Source organism: Rhinatrema bivittatum, chromosome 6 (genome assembly GCF_901001135.1).
Source record: "Rhinatrema bivittatum chromosome 6, aRhiBiv1.1, whole genome shotgun sequence".
NCBI classification, from domain to species: Eukaryota; Metazoa; Chordata; class Amphibia; order Gymnophiona; family Rhinatrematidae; genus Rhinatrema; species Rhinatrema bivittatum.
In genome coordinates, this window is record NC_042620.1 from 160,732,045 (window position 1) to 160,747,279 (window position 15,235).

The 15,235-nt window shown below is 53.4% G+C and overlaps 1 protein-coding gene across 3 annotated transcripts in view; it reads left to right on the top strand.

The window, feature by feature from the left end:
- STAT1 (signal transducer and activator of transcription 1) overlaps nucleotides 1-15,235 on the top strand; it is a 167,647-nt gene that overhangs the window by 82,930 nt on the left and 69,482 nt on the right. For all 3 annotated transcript variants that reach the window (XM_029606088.1, XM_029606091.1, XM_029606089.1), the window contains exons 13-16: nucleotides 1,510-1,539; nucleotides 1,651-1,744; nucleotides 2,478-2,519; nucleotides 8,782-8,865. In XM_029606088.1, the coding sequence (XP_029461948.1) occupies nucleotides 1,510-1,539; nucleotides 1,651-1,744; nucleotides 2,478-2,519; nucleotides 8,782-8,865 (250 nt within the window). The remainder of the gene's footprint in view (nucleotides 1-1,509; nucleotides 1,540-1,650; nucleotides 1,745-2,477; nucleotides 2,520-8,781; nucleotides 8,866-15,235) is intronic.

Consider the following 15,235-nt stretch of genomic DNA (forward strand, 5'->3'; position numbering starts at 1 on the left):
TAAGATCACCTGTGTTTTTCCTCATGTTATACCATGAAATCATAGGGCTTCCAATTTCTTACTACATCTGATTTTGGCAGAAAAAGACAGACTGGTCCATATCCAGTCTACTCAGTTGTACTACCTTGCAAGGATCTATCTCGGCTGTTGAGGATATCATTCCTTATCCAATTCAGTTTTGATTCTTCCTCATTGGTTTTCTATCATCCTGGGTGAATGAGTGTCAAAATCCTGTATTTAATCCAACACTCTGCCCTTCTTTATCTTGCCTTCAAGTTCAGTAATAATCTAAATAGCGAAACTAACAAGGCTGTTGCCTGAACATCCAACCTCCTATGTCTCCGAGGCTTTGCTGGAGAGTACCAGACAACACCACCAACCCGCTGGTACTGACCCAGTTGATTTCTGGGGAGTTGTAGCCTACGGGTACCAAGCTAGGTGCCTCCTTGGCCTGCAGTATCATTAGGTTTTGTTTCGTTTATCTGCCTGTTTTATCCTTATTACTTCTCCCCACCAGTCTCTGCCCTAGGAGTGAAAGGTGGGTTGTTTGCAGTACTGTAGGCTCACAGACCTGTTTTACCACTGTCACAGAATATGACATCTGACATGGACCCTTCAGCCCCATCCAGTCAACTCCACCTCACTCTTGAAAGAACGCCACAGACCCCAAGTGATCCCCAGCCTCCTCTTCACTCCTTCACCACTAGGGAATTCTCTGTGGTTATCCTATGCTTTCATCAATTCCATTACTGTTTTTTGTCTCCATTGCCTCCACTGGGAGTCCATAGTTTATATCCACCACCCTTTCTCATAACAATTTCTCCCCTTGGTCTCATGAGCGTTTTGATTTAAAATCGTGGAACATGGAAGGAGTCACTATCTGTGGGCAAAGTCAACGAGTTTAGTTTTCACCTTGACTACTTCAGGCTGTTTTGCTGTGAGTTTGGGTCTCTGCCAATAAACCCGGCCTGCTGGGTTTATTGGCAGATCAAGGAACACTATACTTTTGCCCACATGGGTGGATTTTGTTCTGCGAAACTCATTGTTTGCCCAAAATTATGCCTGGAAGTAACTCTTTGTGGGACAGGGCTGAATATGCACCAAACAAATATCGGGGAGGGGGAATTTGGTAGCTTGAGTAAAATGCTGTGGGCTGAATATCTCCAGATGTTTGGCCATTTCCACAGCTCAGGACTTTTTGCAGAATGGAATCCTATCTGGTAATGGTTCTGATTTTGTATGGGCATGGGTCTGTATCTCGTCTGTAACAGCTTGAGGATGTGTTAGTGTACTAGTGCTATACTGTGGATTTGAAATAATTAGATTTGACTCCCCAAACGCTGTTTGAGTGTTGCTGCTGTAGCCAGAGCAGGCAAAATCAAATCTGGGGTCTCATAAGGCAGACCCAGAAGATTCTGGGTAAAGAACCAGGTGTGCAGTATACATTGTTTGGCTTTTGTCATATTCTTGTATATCTTCTTGCTTTAATTCACAATTTCTCCTTTGCAGAGATGTGAATGAGAAGAACACAGTTAAAGGGTAAGCCTGATCCTTTTGTTTTAAATGTATTCACATTTCACCATTTTTGGGAGTCTTTGGTTTTTTGGGGTTTGAAGATTAATATTTATTTTTTTGTGTGCACGTGCGCAGGTTCCGAAAATTTAACATTTTGGGGACACACACGAAAGTGATGAACATGGAAGAATCCACCAATGGATGTTTAGCTGCAGAATTCAGACACTTGGTGAGGGGACAGTTTTATTCTGCTTTAAATCTTAAAGAGAATTTTTCCTTGATTTGTAGAGTTTGGGCACATGCATAGTTTTGCATGGGGACCAGCCTGGAAGCTAACCCTGGGATTAATTAATCCAGTGCTTTATTAAGCCTCTCTTTCACATTATCATGTCTGTATTCCTTACCAGTAGGCGCTGGGATGCATTTAATCTGCCAGATGTGCCAGTACCATGGGTTGCTGATTTCATGGCCACCATTCTCTGCTTTATTTAACTGTTCTTTTTTTCTATCCTGGGTTTATTCCCCGTTTTTATGTCCATCTCCCTCTCCCTGCTGTAGCCCAGCCACTGTCATAATCGTTTTGGCCAGGGAACTAGAGCGTGGCTCCCTTCAAGACCTGATGTGCGCACCCTGAGCCTGGCTTCTAGGTGTTGCTGTTATGCAGTGACAGTGGACGCCCTCCCAGGGTCTGTGCCTGCTCCCAGTCACAGTGCTTCCATGTAAAATGGATATTATACCAGATGATACCATCTCACAACAGCAGATGAGGCGAGGGCCTGTGTCTGTGACAGCTGAGCCCCAAACACACCCCAAGCGTGGTTCAGGGTCAGCATCTTCTTCAGGGCGCTTACCTGTTCGCACACTGAAATACAGTTTATCTTTCTGCTTCACCTACAATACTCTTTGCTGAATAACATTCAAAGCAATGAAACCGTGTGAATGCTTTTTCTTTATTTTGGCAGCAACTAAAGGAGCAGAAAAATGCAGGAAGCAGAACGAATGAGGTAATGTTATAATCTTCATAGATCTTTCTAGAATATTAAGCTGGGATGGGTACGATCTAACGTCATTGGTAAAGCAAGGGGGGGGGGGGGGTGTCCATTGAGGCTAGTGCAAGCAGTTTAAATAATTGTGGCATGTCTGAGCTTCTGTTTCAACTCGCTGCTTAATTACAGAAGATTTAGCGCTGTGTAAATTGTGAACACCCTGTACATGTATAGAAATATATATTTCCCTGTACGTACCCGGATCAGTCCAGACACCTGGGTTTTGCCTCCGCACCAGCAGATGGAGTCAGAGCAAGACCTGTCGAGCTCAGCCATATATAGCAGGGTGCCCCCCACCCCACAGCCTCTCAGTCTTACTCTGTCTCCAGCAGATGGTGCAGGTGCAGAAGCCACATCCTCGGGGATCCAAGAGTGTTGTCAGTGATAGTTAGTTAGGATCCGGTTTTTGTGTTCTTAGTGTGTTTAAAAAAAAAAAAAAAAAAGTTCCATTAGGAGAAGTCAGTCCCTCATCGTGGGAGCCTCCCAGGGGGGTGGAAGGTTCTGAGGGGACCATCCCCCCTGGTCGAGGCCGCTGCTAAGGGTCGAGGACCCGGCCATCTTCTGGTTAGCAGCGAGGGGTTGACACTGGGGAGCCCGGTTCACTCACCCCTACTGGAGCAGAGGCCCAGTACCAGGGACAGCGACGGCAAGTGTAAAAAAAAACAAACCCCAGTGTTTGCAGTTTTATTTTGTCTGCGTGCTGACTCTCCGCTCCTTCGTCGCAGGTCTTCTCGGGCTGTGTTTTTGGTGTTAGCTTATTTTGTGCGGCCGTACGGACGGGCGGGATGCCCCGGGGATCTTCGTGCCACACGATGGGGTATGCTCAGATTGCGTGCCGGGTGGTGAGGGGCAGTCGGATTCTGGTTGGGGGGGCCACGATTGGAGGCCACGATCGCCAGAGCACGCTGGGTCGGCCGCCACGGGCAGTGCAGACCCGTTCCCGCTCAGTGCGGGAACGGCGGCCATTTTAGAAACGTTTCGGGAGACAATGTGGTCGGCTGTGGGGGAGGCCCCAATGCCTCCCGTGCTTTCTCCTCAGCAGCGGCCGTCCCGGGGGGGCGACCCGGGGGGGGCTGCCTCTCCTCTCCAAGGGGATAGCCTGGGGGAGGAGTCCTCTGCATCGGGGTCCTCTTTTTCCTCGGACTTGGTGCTGCTTCTCCATAAGGTTTTGAAGCATAAAAGCCTTAAGCGGAAAGCGGGGAAAAAGTTGAATTCGGGGGCGCTGGGGCCCCAGTCACAGTCCCGGAAGCGGCGAGAGCGGGATAGGCCCCGGAGGGCCGAGGACCCACCCAAGGACAAGCGGCCGTTGCGGTTCGTCCCTTGCGAGTCTGACACGGACTCCTCATCTCAAGATGAAGCGGATCCGCCCGTCAGACCCCTGGGGGGGGGGGGCGAGGAGGTGGATGGTGAGGAGCCGGCTCTGCCTGGGGCGGGAAAAGTCCCTCCAGCAGTGGAAGGGGACAACCCGAGAGTGGTTGACACTTTAAAAAAGATGAGTTGGCTCCGCTAATCCCGGCCATTCTGGAGGAGCTCGGCTTGGAGGCCCTGCCGGAGGAGTCCCAGCGGGGGGCCAAAATGGGACCCAGTTTTGTTGGGCCTCAGAGGACCAGCGGTGGCTTTCCCTTTCCACTTTTCGGCGTCGGATCTCCTGTTCCAGGAATGGGACACTCCGGATTTGGGGCTGAAGGTTAGCAAGGCCATGGATAGACTGTACCCTCTTCCAGAGGATGCCTTGGAGCTTCTTCGCCTCCTTCGAGTGGATGCATCGGTCTCGGCCGTAACTAAGAGGTCAACGATTCCAGTCACTGGGGCTACGGCTCTGAAGGATGTTCAGGATAGGAAATTGGAGCTCCAGCTTAAGAAAGTTTTTGAGGTGTCTGCGTTGGGGGTCCGTGCAGCGATTTGTAGTAATTTCGCTTTGCGGGCGGGCCTGCGCTGGGCTCAGCAGTTACAGTCTAATGCCAACCTCTCAGAAGAGGAAGCCACTCAGGCGAATCGTTTGGAGGCGGTGATTGCCTACAGCGCGGATGCGCTGTATGATCTCCAACGTACATCGGCCAGATCTATGGCCTCTGTGGTGGCTGCGCGCCGTCTCCTTTGGCTTCGGAATTGGGCAGCGGATGGTTCTTCTAAAGCTCACCTTGGTTCCCTTCTGTTCAAAGGAAAGTTATTGTTTGGCAAACAGTTGGATGATCTGATGCTATCCCTGGGAGAGAACAAGGCGTTCAAGCTGCCTGAGGACAGGCCTCGGCCTCGGAACCCCTTTTCCAACAGGTCCCGTTACCGGGGTAACAGGAAGTCTCGCCCGGCAAGGTCTTCTGGGTCTTCTTACCATTCCAGCTCGTCTAGGCAACTGTCTTGGTCGCAGTCCTTTCGTGGCAGACGATTCGGGAAGCAAGGTGGCCCTCCATCGGGAATGGGGACTAAATCGTCCCAATGAAATTCGTACGGTCCATTCCTCGGGACAGGTTCCTCAACCGGTGCCAAATGTGGGGGCCAGGTTGACTCTATTTGTTGAGGAATGGACCAAAATCACATCGGACCAGTGGGTCCTCGCTGTGATAAGTCATGGTTACGCTTTAGATTTTGGACGGACTCCTACAGACAAGTTAATCGTTTCGCCTTGCAAGCACTGGGAAAAGCGAGTGGCGGTGCAGGGCACCCTGCAGCGTCTGCAAGACTTGGGGGCGATAGTTCCCGTACCTCCCGAACAACAGCGCAAAGGCCGATACTCCATTTACTTCATAGTCCCCAAAAAGGAGGGGACTTTCAGACCAATCCTAGACTTGAAGAGGGTCAACAGGTGTCTTCGGATTCCGCGCTTCAAAATGGAGACTATTCGGTCGGTTGTCGCATCAGTCCGTCCAGGCAAATTCTTGGCCTCTCTGGATCTCACGGAAGCATATCTCCATATAGGCATTCAGCCATTTTACCAGGGGTTCCTCAGGTTCTGCATCCTGGGCAGGCACTATCAGTTCAGAGCTCTCCCTTTCGGCCTTGCTACTGCTCCTCGCACGTTCACCAAGGTGATGGTGGTGGTGGCGGCGGCGCATCTCCGGAGGGAGGGTTTCCTGGTGCACCCCTACTTGGACGATTGGCTGATTCGGGCGAAGTCCGAGATGTAGTGTCGGACGGCGGTCAACAGAGTCCTTCAGCTCCTGCGCTCTCTCGGCTGGGTGGTCAACCTGGCCAAGAGTCATTTGACTCCTTTTCAGTCCTTGGAGTTTCTAGGAGCACTGTTCGACATGAGGCAAGGGAAGGTGTTTCTCACCAAGGAACGAGTGATCAAGCTGCAGAGTCAGGTGAGGCACCTAATGGCCCTACAGATGCCTCTGGTATGGGACTATCTGAAGGTCCTGGGCTCCATGGCGTCCACGCTAGCTTTGGTTCCTTGGGCGTTCGCTCATCTGCGTCCTTTGCAATCAGCATTGCTGTCCCACTGGAAGCCGGCGTCCGAACAATTTCATCTTCCGCGTCCACTTACGGCCCCGGCACGGGACAGTCTCCACTGGTGGCTGATATCGGATCATCTCACGTGTGAAGTGTCTCTGATCATGCCCGACTGGACGGTAGTCACCACGGATGCCAGTCTGTCCGGCTGGGGGGGCGGTCTGTCTTGGTCATTTGGTACAGGGACAGTGGTCAAGAGCACAATCTCAGTGGTCCATCAATCGCTTGGAAACCAGGGTGGTGTTCCTGGCTCTGCAATCCTTCCTTCCGCTGATCCGGGGAAGGGCAGTCAGAGTTTTGTCGGACAATGCAACTACAGTGGCATACATCAATCGCCAGGGCGGGACAAGGAGTCAGCTAGTGGCGACGGAGGCACGACATTTGATGTGCTAGGCGGAGCGGAATCTCAGCAACCTTGCAGCGTCCCACATCGCCGGGGTAGACAATGTTCAAGCGGATTTTCTTAGTCGGCATCATCTAGATCCCGGAGAATGGGAGCTAGCGGAGGAAGCGTTTCGCCTAATCTGCGTAAGGTGGGGCACACCACACATGGATCTGATGGCAACCTTCCGGAACGCGAAGGCCCCGTGCTTCTACAGCCGGCGAAGAGAGAGAGGAGCTGAAGGGGTCGATGCGCTAGTGCTCCCCTGGCCCACAAACGTGTTGCTGTACGTGTTCCCGCCCTGGCCCTTGATAGGCAAGGTGCTCCGACACATAGAAAGGCATCCAACGGACGTGATTCTGGTGGCGCCGGAGTGGCCTCATCGTCCGTGGTTCGCGGATCTCCTTCACTTAACAGTGGAACCGCCCCTTCGTTTTCGGGTGTCCACGGCTCTGCTGCATCAGGGCCCCGTCTGTTTGGAGGACGCGGATCACTTCTGTCTCGCGGCATGGCGTTTGAAAGGCAACGCTTGAAGAAGAAAGGGTATTCTGATGCGGTAGTGGCCACGCTGTTACGGTCTTGGAAGCAGTCTACGTCCTTGGCCTACGTCCGGGTCTAGGTGGTATTTGAGGACTGGTGTAAGGATCATAGGGTGGATCCCACTGGAGCTTCAGTGACTGATGTCCTAGCCTTTCTCCAGGCAGGTTTCTCTAAAGGTCTCTCTTGCAGTACCCTCCGGGTCCAGGTGGCGGCTCTTGGGTGTCTCAGAGGTAAGGTGTCTTTGGCTTTAAATCCAGACGTAGCCCGGTTTCTACGGGGGCTAATCATTTACGTCCCCCATTGCGCTATCCTTGTCCATCCTGGAATCTGACCTGGGTGCTTTCCGCCTTATGTTCGCCGCCTTTTGAGCCTCTTAAGTGGGCGACGCTGAAAGATCTCACCCTAAAAGTGGTGTTTCTCATAGCGATCACTTCGGCTAGGCGAGTATCGGAATTGCAGGCTCTGTCGTGCAGGGAGCCGTTCCTACGGATCTCAGATTCAGGAGTGTCTCTGAGGACAGTCCTATCCTTTCTGCCGAAGGTGGTGTCGGCTTTCCACTTGAATCAGTCGATCGAGCTTCCCTCTTTCCAAGAGGTGGAGAGGGAGAATCCTAGGGCAAGAGATTTAAGGAAATTGGATGTTCGCAGGGTTCTAATTCAGTATCTGGAGGTTACGAATCCCTTTCGCGTCTCGGACCATCTCTTTGTACTCTGTCCGGGGACGCAAGAGGGGAGGTGTGGCGTCAAAGACCTCGATTGCTCGATGGCTCAAGGAAGCCATTGCGTCTGCATATGTACTGCAGGGAAAACCTGTTCCCGAGGGTCTCCGGGCCCACTCTACAAGGTCTCACGCCGTTTCTTGGGCGGAGTCTTCGCAGGTGTCGCCCCAGGAAATTTGTAGGGCGGCTAATTGGAAATCGTTGCATACTTTTGCACGACATTATCATTTGGATGTCCAAGCCTCGGCGTCGGGTGGTTTTGGTGAGGGAGTGCTCCGAGCGGGCCTCTCTGGTTCCCACCCACAATAAGTTGGCTCTGGTACATCCCAGGTGTCTGGACTGATCCGGGTACGTACAGGGAAAAGAAAATTAGTTTCTTACCTGAATTTTCGTTCCTGTAGTACCACGGATCAGTCCAGGGACCCGCCCGTGTCTGCTGTGTATTTGAAGTAACGGAGAGTCCACTCGTAGTTTCTTTGATTGCTGTTTTGTTATATTATTATTGTTCGCTCCATTGGTTCTGGGGGCTTCTGTTCCAGTTGGAGTTGATTTTCACCTATTAGGAGACATATATGAAGCATAGTTAGTTAGTCTGGTATAGTTCTATTCTGCTTTAACATTACGTAAGACTGAGAGGCTGTGGGGGGGGGGCACCCTGCTATATATGGCTGAGCCCGACAGGTCTTGCTCTGTCTCCATCTGTGGTGTGGAGGCAAAACCCAGGTGTCTGGACTGATCCGTGGTACTACAGGAACAAAAATTCAGGTAAGAAACTAATTTTCCTATATTTCACTATTTTGACTCTTGCTATACCATTCCCAAAAATATGCAAAAATATAAGCAATAAAATAAGAGTTTAAAAAAGGGAGATTTAGAAATAAGGAGAAGCCTTGTGCCAAGGCATACTTTGAAGGCTGGAGCTAGGCCTGTAGCTTTAAAATGTACATTGGCTGTTTGCTTTCCACACTCCATGCTGTTCAGCTTTGATATGTGGCCCAGGCCCTAGTCAGTTCCAGTTTAAAATGTGTACATCACTTAAAAATGCATTTTTAAGGAGTTAGAAAACATGACAGGAGGGGGAGATCTTTGCTGTGCTCTTTTTTCTTTTTTGAAAACCTTCCTCGTTCCAGGGCCCTCTCATCGTCACAGAAGAACTTCACTCGCTCAGTTTTGAGACTCAGCTTTGCCAGCCTGGCTTGGTCATAGATCTTGAGGTAAAGATATTTTTGGCGGGTTTGGAATTTAATGAATAGACCAAAGATAGAATCCAATAAGGAATCAGTGTGTTCGTCCTGTTATGAACTCTGGATTGAATTTGCACACCCAGCTTCAGCCAATCATGGTAGTTTGTGCAAGCGGAAAACCTGAACTGGCCAATCAGCATGCGCGGGGGTCCCAGGTTTTGGCCCTGCATGCTGTGCTTTGTGACTCGGGGCCTGAACTCACGCTCACTTTTTTCTCGGTGGGGCATCACTTTCACAGTCGCCCTCTTCCCTGCATCCACTTCCAAAGAATTCATCGACTTCTTCCTCTTTGGTATCCCAGGGTCACCGAAATGCGACCTCTGCACTAGAAAAGGTTTGCAGAGATTTTGCACTGGATGGGTTCCCCTGGGAGTTTTCTTCTCCCCAGAGGCAGACTGGGGGATTAGCACCTTAGCATTAACTTTTGGGTTGTAATGGTGGTATTCATTGTTCCAGTTGTGTCCTGGACCATTTGAAAATTCAGCAATTTCATTAGTAAATAGGCTGAACATGTTCTACTTGACATGTTCCATCACTAATATTTCACTGCAAGAGTCCTGTCTGGGAAACGTTGGGCCCTATTGGAGAAAGCATTAGATGCTTGCTGAAAACACACGGGCCGATACAGTAAACCACGCGGGAGAGCGGGGGCTCGCCCGCTCTCCCGGCACGTGCACAGGCCACTCTCCTGTGCGCACGATTCAGTAACTTAATTTTATTTAAATTAGGGCCCGCGGTAAAAAGAGGCACTAGGGACACTAGCGCGTCCCTAGCGCCTCTTTTTTGACGGAAGCGGCGGCTGTCAGCGAGTTTGACAGCCAACGCTCAATTTTGCTGGCGTCGGTTCACAAACCCGCTGACAGCCACGGGTTTGGAAACCAGATGCTGGCAAAATTGAACGTCCGGTTTTCAACCCGCGAGCCGTGGGCCCATTAAAAATTTTTTTTTTTAATTTTTAACTTTTTTTTAACTTTTGGGTCCTCCGACTTAATATTGCCATGATATTAAGTTGGAGGGTGCACAGAAAAGCAGTTTTTACTGCTTTTCTGTGCACTTCCCCCGGCACTGGCAGAAATTAACGCCTACCTTTGGGTAGGCGCTAATTTCTTAAAAGTAAAATGTGCGGCTTGGCTGCACATTTTACTTACTGTATCGCGCCAGAATGACTAATAGGGCCATCAACATGCATTTGCATGTTGCGGGTGCTATTAGTCTCGGGGGGGTTGGACGCGCGTTTTCGACGCACTATTACCCCTTACTGAATAAGAGGTAAAGCTAGCGCGTCAAACGTGCGTCCAAATGCCGGTTATTGTACTGTATCGGCCTGACACTTTGAAAATGTTGGGGTTTTACAAATATTTGGCTACAACCATGAATTTTCCGAGATTTCCCCATGATGCTCAAGTTTTACCTGTATAAAGCGACCGCTTGAAAATTACCCGCCCTGTATGTGATTAAAAATATGCATTCCCTGTACATACCCGGATCAGTCCAGACAGTGGGTTAAGCCTCCCTTCCAGCAGGTGGAGACAGACCAAAACTGTAAGGACGTCCCCCTTAAGGAGAGACCCTATACTATAACCCCTTCAGTATTCGTCTGTCTCCAGCAGGTGTAGCAGCTCCCCTTCAGTTCTCTGCCCTAGGCTAGTCAGCCTTCTCGTTTCTTCGGTCTTAGGCTCAAGCAAGTACTTTAAAAAAAAAAAAAAAAAAGTGAGAGTCTGTCAGGTTTCTTTTTCTTTTCCTTAGTGTTTTTTTCCTTTCAGCGGGAGACGGCTCCGTCTCCCCGCTCTTGCCGGACTCAGGGGGGCTTTGCCCCTTGTGCTCTGCATAGCCTGGGTCCGTGATCGCTTCCAGGTGCGGGGACCGAGTCTCTCGGGGTCTCGTCTCCCCCCCCATCTGGCTGCCGAGAGGGTTTAGAACCCGCTGCCGCGCTCAGTCAAAAAAAAAAAAGATGTAAAAGAGTTAAAATTATTTTTTTTATAGGTAAACTATTAACTCTTCAATAAGTCGCAGGTATTCCCCTACCTCTGACTTCTTGCAGCAGTTGACCAGCATTTTTTAATTTTTTTTCTGGTCCTCGCAGGCCTTGAACCGACAGCCAGGAGTCAGCAGGTTCCCCCCCTGCTCACTCCGGGCCTTCAGGCTGTCAATCAAGTCTTTTTTTTTTTACTTTTTTTTTCCTCTGTCGCGGCTGTGCTATGCCGCGGCAGGCAGCCTGCCTGGCTTGTGGGTGCCCTCTCCGTGTTTTTCGCGGCAGGGCCTCTGCTCTGCCTGCCTGCCGGAGGGGGGGGGGGGTGTCCCCTCCTCGGCAGGGCAGGCAAATCCAGCCCGGGGATCGAGTTCCCCCGGCATGGCCAGGCCTTTCCCGGGTCGGCAAAGCCCAGGAACGGCGGCCATATTGGTTTTTTCAGCAGCTCCGTTTTTGGAGCTGACTGAGGCTGGGGGGCCCGAATTTTTTGAGAGAACCCCCCGATTTGAGCCGTCCCCCCCCCCCCCCCCCGCGGGAATTCTAGGGTCCCGTTTTCAGCTGAGTTCGTCCTCCTCATGCATAGGTCTTATTTAGCTAGCCTGCAGGAGGACGACAAATGCCCCCCCCTCACCCGCCCCCCCCACCAAAAATCCCCCGCTCAGCGCCGTTGACTACTGGACCGGCAGCGGAGCCCCAGGGGCCGGTGCGGGTGGTCCCAGGGATGGCCCCCCTCCCTGACTCCCCGGCGAATCCAGGGGTCCTGGACCCCGCCGCTGCCCTGGCTGAAGGGGATGCCCCCCCTTTAGAGGGAGATGACCCCAGGGCCCTGCGTCTGTTCCGTAAGGAGGAACTGGAGCCCCTCCTCCCTTTCGTCCTGCAGGAACTGGGCTTGGAGAGTCCCACCATCTATAATCTACTGGACTCCTTGCCCAAGGACATGAGTCCTGGGTGGGCTCCGGGCTCCGGCTACCCCGCGTTTCCTTTTCATCCTATGCTTAAGCTTTTGTTCCCTGTACGTACCTGGATCAGTCCAGACCGTGGGTTATGTCCCCAATCCAGCAGATGGAGTCAGCCAAAACCTTGAGGGGGCGTCACCATAAGTAGAACTACCCCCTCTGCAGGAGTTCAGTATCTTCTGACTCCAGCAGATGCGAGTAGGGAATTTGGAGTGCTCCCAATTCAGCATAAGCTTTTAACTTTGTCTTTGGCTGCCCTTTCTTGGGCTATTGCCTATTTCTTTTGAATCAGGTTTGAATCAAGTTTGTTTAAAAAAAAAAAAAAAAAAAAAAAAAAAAGACTCTGATTGAGTTAATTAATTAATTGAGGGGTTCAACTTTGGGGAGGCGTGGCTTACCCTCTGTTTGTGTCTTCCTTGTTTTCTATGCTACAGACGGGGTAAGTTGGTGTTTCTTTTACCTTTCAGCTCCCCAAACTCCCCTGCTACCTCGCGGAGGCCGACAGCACCGGCCTCTCCGCGCTTGCCACATTGTCAGCGGCCATCTTGAGCGCCTCGTGGGCGGCTCGGAAAGGCAGGCAGGCAGGCTTTTCTTCTTGGCGGGTAGTGTGGCCAGGAGGGCCCCCCCGCGCCTTCTTATTCCTCACGTCGGCGGGCAGTGCAGGCCATCGGGCCCCCCCGCGGCGGCGGCGTTTCGGCTCGCGGGAACCCGAGGCTCACTTTTTTTATTCTTTTTGAGCACTTTCGTTTTTCGCGGTTTTTTTTCGGCGCTGCGATGCCGCGGCCGACGCGCTGCGCGGCTTGCGGCGAACCGGGGTCCCGCATCTCCAGGGAGGGCATCTGTGCCCGGTGTCTTCCCGGGGGGGAAGGCACCTCACAGCCCGTTGCCGATTTCTCTTTTCTAGCGCCTCTGCCAGGACGCCGGGGGCGGGCCCCTCCCACAGGCCTGGCGGGAACGGCGGCCATCTTGAGCGCTCGGCGCCCCGCGGCACCTCAGGAGAGAGCGAATGACAGGGAGTCGGAGCCGGACTCGCCCCCGACCTTGCTGCCGGAGCAGGGCCCGCAGGGGCAGGAGAGCGCGGACGTGCCCCCCTCCAGAGCCCCCGCGGCGAGACCGGGGTTTTCCCCGGAGTTCGTCCTTCTTATGCACACGGCATACCTGCAGGGTCTGGATACACCGGTGGCCCCCCCCCCTGCCAAGATATGCCGGACCTCGCCTCCGGCTCAGGCCCCCCCCCGTTGCGGCGGGAGCGGGGGCCCCTCGTCTTCCCGCACGTGCTCGGGTTTCGCCAGCAACAGGGGGAGCGGCGCCGGACCCAGTGGACCCTGACCCGGACTTCATGGATCTGGGGCAAGGGGACGCCACGACGGAGGGGGACGATCCGCGTACGCTGCGCCTTTTCCAGAGGGAAGAGCTGGACGAGCTCATCCCACGCATCATTCAGGAGCTGGATCTGGATCCGCCGCCTGACCCGCCTGCTCCAGTAGCGCCGGCGGTGGTCACATCCTCAAAGAAAGGAGATCCGGTCCTGGCGGCCCTGCGCCCGAGGGCGCGGGCTTTCCCCATTCACGACTCGTTCCTGCAGCTCCTCACGAGGGAATGGGATACCACCGAAGCGACTCTGAAAGTGGGTCGTGCCATGGAACGGCTGTACCCGCTACCTCAAGATTTCCTGGATCTCATCAAGGTTCCGAGAGTTGACTCTGCAGTCTCGGCGGTCACGAAGAGGACGACAATCCCGGTGACAGGGGGCACGGCCTTGCGGGATACACAAGATCGCAAATTGGAGATCTTCCTGAAAAGAGTCTTCGAGGTCTCCGCGCTGGGTATGAGAGCAGCGATGTGCAGTTCACTCGCCCAGCGGGCAAGCCTCCTGTGGGTTCAACAACTTCTCACCTCCCAGGATCTGCCAGCGGCGGAGGCCGCCCAGGCGGACAGGTTAGAAGCTGCAGTGGCGTACGGGGCAGATGCCTCGTATGACCTGTTCCGCGTCCAGGCAAGAGCTATGGTCTCGGTGGTGGCGGCCAGGCGGCTGCTGTGGCTTCGCAATTGGGCGGCAGATACGTCTTCCAAGTCGAGTCTGGGCTCCCTACCCTTCAAGGGTAAGTTCCTCTTTGGGGAGGATCTGGACCAGCTCATCAAGTCGCTGGGGGAAAATGCGGTTCACCGCCTCCCGGAGGATAGATATCGCCCTTCCCGGGCGTTTGCTTCGTCCCGGACTAGAGCCAGGGCGCAGCGGCGTTACAGGAACTACAGGCCGGGGGGCTCCAGGCCGCCCGCTTCCCGGTCCCAACCCTGGTCGCGCTCCTTTCGCGGCCGCAGGCCCGCGCGCCCCGCTCTCGGGACAGGTAACCCCTCCTCCAAGTCTTCACAATGATGCCAGAGTCGCCCACTCCACCGTCCCCAGGATCGGGGGGCGTCTGAAGTTTTTCTACAGGGAGTGGGCGCGGATTACCTCAGACCAGTGGGTCTTGGACACCGTAAAGCTGGGTTACGCGTTGGAATTTGTCCGGCCACCGAAGAGTCGCTTCGTATTTTCCCCTTGTGGCTCGGCCCTCAAGCGGCAGGCGGTGCAGTCAACGCTGAACAGGCTTCAGGAGATAGGCGCTATTGCGCCCGTGCCCTTCGGAGAGGTGGGCTTGGGCCACTATTCAATCTACTTCGTTGTGCCAAAGAAGGACGGGTCGTTTCGGCCCATTCTGGATCTCAAGGAGGTCAACAAGTCCCTCCGAGTGCTCCGTTTTCGCATGGAAACGCTGCGGTCGGTGATCGCAGCGGTGCATCGGGGGGGAGTTCCTTGCCTCCTTGGACCTCACGGAGGCTTACTTACACATCCCCATTCGGCCGGATCATCACCGTCTTCTGCGATTCAAGATACTGGACCAGCACTTCCAGTTCATAGCTCTCCCGTTCGGACTGGCGACGGCACCACGCACCTTCACCAAGATTATGATAGTCGTGGCTGCGGCTCTCCGGAGGGAGGGTATCCTGGTTCATCCCTATCTGGACGATTGGCTCATTCGCGCGAAGTCGTTCACCCATGGCCAGGCGGCCGTGTCCAGGGTGCTACAGCTTCTGCATTCCCTGGGATGGGTGGTGAACTTCTCCAAGAGCTCCCTCGTACCCTCACAGCGCTTGGATTTCTTGGGGGCGACCTTCGACACCCAGCTGGGCAAAGTCTTCTTGCGACAGGACAAGGCGCTTTCTTTGCGGGATCACATACGACGATTCTCTGTGTTACCGGAACCCACCTCATGGGATTACCTGCAACTCCTGGGGGTGATGGGATCCACCATAGATATGGTCCCCTGGGCGTTTGCACATTTCCGGCCCTTGCAGTGGGCGCTCCTCTCCCGTTGGAAGCCGGTCTCGCAGGACTACCAGATGATTCTGCCACTTCCTCAGAAGGCCAGGG